Source organism: Colossoma macropomum, unplaced genomic scaffold, assembly GCF_904425465.1.
Source record: "Colossoma macropomum unplaced genomic scaffold, Colossoma_macropomum, whole genome shotgun sequence".
NCBI lineage: Eukaryota > Metazoa > Chordata > Actinopteri > Characiformes > Serrasalmidae > Colossoma > Colossoma macropomum.
Window position 1 is genome coordinate 6,840,387 of NW_023494805.1, and position 8,809 is coordinate 6,849,195.

The 8,809-nt window shown below is 38.9% G+C and overlaps 1 protein-coding gene across 1 annotated transcript in view; it reads right to left on the bottom strand.

Moving 5' to 3' along the window:
* Nucleotides 1-8,460, bottom strand: part of LOC118825934 (SUN domain-containing ossification factor-like) — a gene marked incomplete at its 3' end in the record, with an annotated part of 28,034 nt that extends 19,574 nt beyond the window's left edge. Inside the window, 3 exon segments of the mRNA XM_036596798.1 lie at nucleotides 1,796-1,909; nucleotides 2,177-2,300; nucleotides 8,155-8,460. Coding sequence (XP_036452691.1) covers nucleotides 1,796-1,909; nucleotides 2,177-2,300; nucleotides 8,155-8,210 — 294 coding nt within the window. The 5' untranslated portion in view covers nucleotides 8,211-8,460.
* Between the last annotated feature and the right edge of the window lie 349 nt (nucleotides 8,461-8,809).

Sequence of the window (8,809 nt, forward strand, 5' to 3'; positions counted from 1 at the left end):
CAAGTTCTCCAACAGACCTTGTTTTACAGTGCGTGTTAAAATAGGCCTCAAAAATCACTTCATCTTTATCCTACTCATTTGAGAATGGGTGCATGCACAGCATAAGCCCCACCTCTTCTCCACAGACTTTCCTCTCACTTTACTAGGACACACTCAGATGCTTATTTTTGATCATTGACAGTGGCTTCCATGAAAGAAGGTAAATCAGAGACCCTTGGAAAACGTTGAGGGGGTATCAGATGTACATTAAAATGTTTAGTATTAATTTTTGACATTTTCTGATACTGTATTTAAATCATTACAACAATCAACTGGCTTCTACTCCAAAATGAAGTCTAGTCTTTGTGACAAATCTTGCATTAAAAATATATGGGCTAATGACAAATAAGGTTTTCAAAATGACATTAAAAAAAAAATCTTATTAAAAAGGACATGATGTGCATTTTTATATCTGCATAAATTTGCATCTATATCTTAAATATAGTTACTGAAACTATATTTAAGTTACTCAAAGCTTTTAATTGCCTATTTCAGTTATTAAAACTGGTGTGGTGTGGCTTACTGGTTGAGCCACCTGACTTTCCAGACTTATTTCAAGTTAAACAGGCATAACACCCTTAAACACCTGTAGAAACCTTTGTCCCTGAACTTGAGTTTATACTTACATTTTTTCAAATAAATGAATATTATTATAAACTGAACCATTATAACCATGATTCAAATCAAATCCATTTTTTTTTTTTTTTTTGGTATAAAACTTGTTAACAGGCTAGTGACCTTAGCATTGCACCATGAAGGTTACTTGAGGTTCTTGGGGATTATTTATGATGCAATACCCAGGCCCCTCTTTTGTAAAAGTACATCAAAATAAAAGTCCTTAGTTTTGGGTTGTGCCAACTGAACTTTGAGGAAGTAAGAACCTGCGGACAAATGTTTTTGACTGAGTTGAGCACTTTTAAAATTGCCTTTATTTGCAATACGGTTTTTAATTTAAAGTTTTCATAAACTCATGCCAAACTATTGTATTTAGAATTTTTTATATAACTAAATTACCTTTTTGATAATTTACTTATTCAGCAGACACAGCTGGACTGTTTGCACCACCTAACATTTTTAGACTTTTGGAGGCAAAAAGAAACTAAAATGAATTTTACACGGATGCACTGAAAATTGTTTCATATAAGGCAAGGCAAAGCAAGTTTATTTATATAGCTTTCAAACACTGCAGTCATTCAAAGTGTCTTATGAAAGAGTAAATACAAAGATAATTCAAATTAAAAAGCAACAAAGCAAAGGAGGACTGAAATTAAAACATGATTAGAATTAAAGACGTATAGTTTAATAACTCGATATATGTCATGTACTTATTTCATTAATTTTTGCGAAAATAATGGACTTGGACACAAAAAATGCACATCATATCTATGACCCATATATCAATGATGCTTGCATACCTGGTCATTTCTCTTCTCCTCTTTGGACTCTTCCTTTTCATCATATTCTTAAAATTAAATTACACTGAAAATTCTAGGGATTCTCGGGCTTTCAGTCAAAGTCTAGACTTAATCTGTGAAACGTGTCTCTTAGATATCTTAGTGAGATATAAAGGTTTATTTTGCAGTGAAGATAAAAGAACATGCTGCTGTAGTCAGGAGCCAAAGGCTTACAGAGCTTTTACCATGTGTAATCATGACGTCCAAAAGCAAACAATTAGACATTCTTCTGGGAACAAAGAGTGGGAAGAAGATCACAAGATTAATCCTGTCAGTAAACGTAAAACCCAATATGGCAGTACCTTTTCATTTTCCTCCTTTAGCCCAGTTTCCTGCTTCTGTAGTTCATCTACTGGACCTACGTCTGTCTCTGTGCTGTGTTCTGTAGTCTGAAGGTCTGGTGGATCCACAGAGACCTGCTTAATAACCACAAAAATGCATAAATACGAATGAAAATTCTGCATATTGAGTTCAAAATAAAGACTCAAACCTGACATTCCATTGCTCCATGCTAATGTTCAGAGTGCACAGGGAACCTAATAATAGCAGAGCCTAATAATAGCTTTGCTTCTTATAAGGCTGGTTTCCCAGACATGTATTATGACGAATGTTGGTGATACCAAGCTAAATCTGTATATGGATATATGTACATGTACATATGTATCTCAGAGATGCTTGTGTACCTGGTCATTTGTCTTCTTCTCTTTGGATTCATCCTGCTGCTCTGTGATGTCCTGTGTGGTCGGTGGCTGACTCTGTGGGTCAGGTTTATTCTGCTCCGAGCAAAGGCCATGTTGAACAGGGTGCCTGGAAATGACCCATATTAAGTTTACAGTTAGCTACATTACCCCTACAGCGTATCAGCAGCAGAAGTGAGATCCGTAACAGCTATTTTGATCTGAGTAAGGAAAAAGTGACAATTCAAAAATAAGGTCAGCAGTTATGGTTCTATAGTACTACTTTTTCTATAATATCATTTTATATGAAGAGTTTCATTGCTGTATATCCATTTGTAACATTTGGACATAGGTTTTTTTTAAAAAAGTAATAATAACAGCTGACATTTTGTGAAAAACAATTTTATTTCTCTAATAAAAGTGGTATTAAATATCTCTGCCATTATATGAATAATACATCGCTGCTATTGGAAGAAAACCTTGTATCTTCATTTTTGATGTTTTTCAGGTTTTGACATAATTTGAAAAAGCCTGTGGTCCTTTACATTGTGTGTAAATTTCATGAAGAATGGACCAAAAGAAACGGCCCAAAATGACTTGGGAAAAAATTCTGGTTCCACTGACTTACATGTTTTTTCCTTTTCTTGTACAGTTATCATTTTGGAGATTTCCTTCTGACAACAGCGATATACATCACATAAATAACTTTGTAAGATGCCAAGCATGAAAGTTGTAAAACAAAACAATGGCATTAGTGACGTCCACTTGACTAGACAAGAGTTTAGGGATCCTTGTGACAGTCCAACCTTCCTCTTTCCTCAATACTTTCTTTCTCTTGTTGATTTTTATGTTTAATGTATTTGTTCTGTAGTGATCTATGTAGTTATTGTGTATGCTGTGTTTGCAAAGTCACTTTGGGTATGAGAATGGCACTATATAAACTACATTTATGAATACTACCACTAGTCAAAGTTTATATACAGCGCTTTTTACAACTGGTGTTGTCACAAAGCAGCTTTACACAAAAATCCGGTCTAAGCCCCCATGAGCGTCGCCAATGGCAAGAAAAACTTCTACTATTACTACTGCTGTCGTCATCATCATTAGTTTTATTAATATTATCATCATCTTTTCTCATAATTAGTAACAGTACTATTATTACAGACTTTCAGCACATCATTAGGGGAATTCCTGCCTCCATTTAGTTTCCTCAGTTTCTTTTTTTCTTGTCAATTATGTGCTGATTAAAGATAAAAATCACTGTTTTCTTTTTGATTTTGTTCAGCAACTGAGGTGAGTTACACTAATGCTAGCTTGGTTGTATTTATTAGCTGATAGATTGGAGGTAGCAGTCTGGACTTGTTGACACCACAGGGATTCCCAGTGGTTGTATGATGTATTTGCATAATGCTTGCTGTACTGTAGTGAGAGAAAATTGATGGACATAAACGTGAAAACAAAGTAATATTGTGAATTCTGTCAAATGGGTATGGATAAGGGCTATAACACTGCACTACAGAATGCTGTATAACACGACAAATAACATTATAAACTCTAGTTTTAGGTAAGGTATCTAGACAGCCAGGTATCCAGGTTGCCTTGTCTAACTCTAGCTTTCAGCTTGTTGTGCTCCACATCTGGCACATTTCTGTCATTGAAGTAACCCATTCTCTCCACTGTAAGAAAAAAAAAAATAGATACAGATTTCTTTCGATGTGGCAAAAATCTAATATGACAATACTTAAAAAAAATATTCAAAAAAAAAGAGCCAGTAGTGACATAATACATCAAAAACTAAGAATACGCTGGGCCTCATTTACCAACCATTCTTAAGAAGAAATTTCTTCTTAAAACTCACTTACGCAGTTTTCACAAAGATTTTGACACTGACCGATGTTTTCTTACTTGGAATTTGTTCAAACAATTCTGCTCTTTAAGAACACGTCATGAATCTGACGTAGGCTTTTTCTTAGGACCTTTCCCAGTGATTTTTATTCAGCATTTCACATACACGGTACTGCACTAAACCCAATTAATCTAATTATCTCTTTATAATGAAACATGCAGTTGGTCAGAGTTTAAGTACTGACAATATTCACAATATGCTCAGAAATGCATACTGTGACACACTGTGACATAAATTATCACGATATGCGATGAAAACTGTCATATTGCCCAGCCCTAATTGTAGTTTTTCAGAAGTTCCTCCCACCTTTAAGATGCTTCAACAGAAGGTTTTTTTCCTGTGACACCACTGTAAGATGTGAATAAGCATGTTCCTTTTAACGGCAGCGTCTCTTAAAAGTTTGAACACAGATATAAAGTCAACCTTAACATTAAATTTAAGCACAGGATAAAATAAAAGCACTAATACAGTACAGGTAAAAAGTACGGTAAAACGTAAAGGATTACTAGTCTCTGTAATGTGCTGTGGGGTTTGCGTTAAGCACCAAGCTTATGATCTCGGCCTGAATTCTTGCATGGCCCAAAGAAAACTCCTCAAACTGCTTTTTCAAAGTTGACTTGGAAGACAAGGACTTGCAATCCTTGCAACTGCTTGTAACCCAAGCAATCACTGAGGCCCAGTCCCTTTTCACCCCTTGCCCCTTCCATTTAGCCCTACCCAATCACACCTAGGAGTAGGGCGTCCCGATTTTTGTTGAGATAGAGGGGTAGGGCGAAGCGCTGGGGCTACATGGGCCCCCAAATGGACATTTTTTAGAGGCTCACTCCAAACGGGGTGTGCAAGATTGCTGCACAAGTGACCAAAGAAACCCACAACTGTGAGTATTTTATATAACTGATATATATAAGTGGTTTATATAACCACTGTATTATCTTAGTTTAATGTAATTTCAATGTATTATGGCCTTTGTCTTCTTAATATCTCGGTAGCTCGCCAGGTAAATTTCCTTTCCACCTTAAATGGTGCAGCAGTTACATTCTGGCATCTTAGGAGTCAGAACTGCTGACTTCAGCTTCAAATCACTGAGGAATTAAGGATGGGTGATAATAAATAGCTGTCACATATCCAAATCTTTGAAGGCATATGATGCCCTAAATGTAACTAAAGCCCAGCAGTGAGGTTGCTGCACTTTACCATCCTCTGCTGTCACTGCAGACTGGCCGGGGTCGCCTACAGAGCAGCGCTGGTAGCTGTTAATGAAGTAATGTTCTTTTTATTTGAGGGTCCCATTTTGCAGAGGAAGATTTCAACCACTGCCCCTTGTAAGTCAGTTCCAAGGGGCAAGGTGACACTCGAAAAACAAGGGGTGGGGTTAAAAATAATAAATAGGATTGGGCCTGACACTCTTTCAGTACATTTCAGCCATATTCAAAGCTATATTGTTTACTTAAAGCCACCACTGAAAAGGTAAAACGCTGGAGCCTGGAGAGGCAGTAACTAAAACAAGTCTGTGTCACAGCTGTTCAGGGACAAATCACCCTCTCAATGGCACAAACTGTCTATGCTAAACAGTCTAAGCTCAGGCTGCTTCAAATAGGCGAGCTGCACACAGCGAGACATTCCTTCCAAAGCAGCCACCCCCTCCAAACATCAGCTGCTTTTCTGGAAGGATTGTCTTGACTCTGTGACGCAACCTCGGATGAAGTCCACCTTTTGACCAGACTGCAACACAAATGTGGCGTCACCAAAACACGTGTGAGCTGTTAGTTAACCTTTGTCATGTTGGCCTACAACCTGAACTACGCAACACCGGCAGAAATTAATACCTGGGAGAATTAACAAGTTGAAATCAGCAAAACACACTACAAGTCCTTAAGTATCCAGACACCTCGTCTATTTGTGAATTCAGCTACTTTAAGGTGCACCCACTGTTGACACCAGTGTTCAATGGTGCACACACAGCTTGTACAATCCCCACAGAGGGTATAAAGCCCCCCAGCACTGGGCTGTGGAGCAGTGGAGCTGTGTTCTCTGGAGTAATAGAGCTCCATCCAATACCTTTGAGATGAGCTGGAACTGATCTGATCATCCAACATCAACACCTGACCTCACTAATGCTCTAACGCACTAATGACCGAATGCAATCAGATCCTCACAGCAATGTCCTAACATCTAGTGTAAAGCCTTCCCAGAACAGTAGAGGCTGTTACTGGAGCGACGTGAGACAATCTCCCAATGAAAACCTTCGATTTCCGAGGAAACACTGGACGTACAGATTTCTTTGGCCTTAAGCAGTGTAGCCCGGAGACTGAACACTATGTTCGGCAGATATTTTCCATTAGGCTTCAATGACTACGCGCCACAGCCTATTAGCCTAGAAGGTTATTTCCAATATGTTACAGGCCAGTTATTTGAAACCCAGTGTGTGTTATGAGCAATGGCTCTAATGGACAGGAATTCCCCTTCAGACAAACATACCACTGTAAATCTAATACTCTACCTGCTGAGTGTAGGAAGCTACTAAATTTAGTCAGACAGTAAGTAGAGTAAGGCATCTCGTGAGATGGGAAACGGCCGGGAGAGGAATGACTCTATACTGGGCCATAGAAATGTGCTTTGGGTTGGCAGTTATGGCACTTCTGACTAGCAACGCATGAGTAAGCATAGATTAGATATGGTTTCGCCTCTGCTGCACTTTGTCTGGGTGTGACTCTGCACTCCACCAATTATAGAGCCAAGAGCTCATTCTGACACTTAATAATGAAGAATGATTGCATTAGTATTAAGTTGCATTACTATCAGTGTGGCTCTAATCATGAGAGATATAGACCGGTCAATGACACACTGACAGTAATGCAGGACAAGCTACACATCTATATGTAGATATACACCTAAAAGAGGGTTCTTCAAGAGTTCCTTAGCAAAGGGAATGCTTCAATTTGGAATCATGAGTAATCTAAGGAACCATTTCATTTTAAATGGTTCTTTGCATGGTGAAATAGGCCTTCAGATGGATGGAGAATGTGTTGTAGCACGAAAAAGGGTTTTTCTGTTGTTACAAGCCTGATATCATCATAATAGAAGAACCTTTTTGGTGTGATATGGAACCATTTTCAAAAAAGGTGCTACATACAACCTGAAGAACCATTTCACCATACATAGAGCCATTTAAGTATAAGACGGTTCTATATAGAACTCATCAACCAATCTTTTAACCAAAGAACCTTTAGAGAACCATCTATTTAACAGTGTAGCTACTTCTGTTCTGTCACGGTTCTGCTTCTCATTGACAGCTGCACTGTGGAGCCACCTGTTGAAGTCAACCAACCTCCTCTCCAACTGCGTCAAAGCCCACAGCAGTCTGAAGGAACCTGGGCAAATAGAAAATCTAGCACGGCAACTACCAACTGACCAGTTATCTAGCACGCTGGTTCCAAAAGGTGCTGCTTCTGTCTTCTGCAGCATCACATTACTAACGTTTGTTTACACTAGACTGCTTGTTAGCTTGGCTTAGCCGGTCAGGCTAGCTAACCTAGCCGGGTAGTTGACGTTATAGAGCTGGCCTAGCTAATATATTAAATATATATAATAAACACGCCTTATTTATTAATATCAGGGATGCTAAAGAGTATTTAGACACATTTCAGGTCCGCCCAGCAGCTCAAATGAATAAACTATCCAAAAGAGAGTCAGTTAGCTTAGCTTAGCTAACCAGCTAGAACCTACAAGAGGGAGCAAACCTGATGTAACGTAACTGAAATACGTTCAATAATAGTAATAATAATAATATTAAGCCTTTTTTTAAAAAAAAAGAAAGCAGTCAAAACACACAGTGAGCTGCTAAACAGTCTGTCTTACAGGCTGTCACTGCCATTAGCCAATGCTAGCAGGTGTTTGCCAGCTTCTTGTATGAATTTTCCCGTTCCACCTTAAATGGTACAGTAGTTTCCATTCTGGCGCCTCAAGCACTAGAACAACTGCTGCACCATTTAAGGTGGAACGGAAAAATTCGAACAAACAGTTGAAACTGTGAAGATAATAATCTCATAATAACTGAACTACAGGTAGATGTACTCACCAGTAACACAGCAATATTACGCTGAGACAAAGCAGTGTAAACTCGAGCCTCTTCATTATCGACCAAAAGCGGAAAGCAACAACATTGCTGCTGCTGTTTCGTTTATCCGGAAATATGAATCTCGACAGGTAAGCTACAGCCCAAAAAGCGGCGCCCTGACAGTTTTTAAGCTAAGCTGCTGGTATTCTGTGTGTTTTCCTCCTCTCCGGGTCTCTGTATCTCCAGGTAAGTTTGTCAGAGGAGCGAGGTTTGGCTGGTTACGTGGACAAGTGACAAGTGAAAGCGCCGCGCAGCCCCAGCCGAGCGACTCGCTCAGCCAATGAGATCGCAGAAAAGCCGTGACGCGGTCAGAACGTTGGCGCACCTGACTCCTTACAACAACACTGACCGTAAACACAAGCAAGACAAAATAAAAGTTGGGGGGTCAGTTGAGTTGAGGCTACAAAACAGGCCTACGTGGAACTACTGCGTTTAAAAAAACGAATAAATTAACAAGTAAACTGTGACGGCCTGTATGTGAGTCTACATTCTCAATCAATCATACAGATGGTTCTTCAAGGGTTCTGTAGTAAAGACAGTGGGTCTGAATAGAGCCATGAGCACTCAAAGAACCCTTTGCATGCTTAAATGGTTCTTTGCATGGTGAAATTGTTCT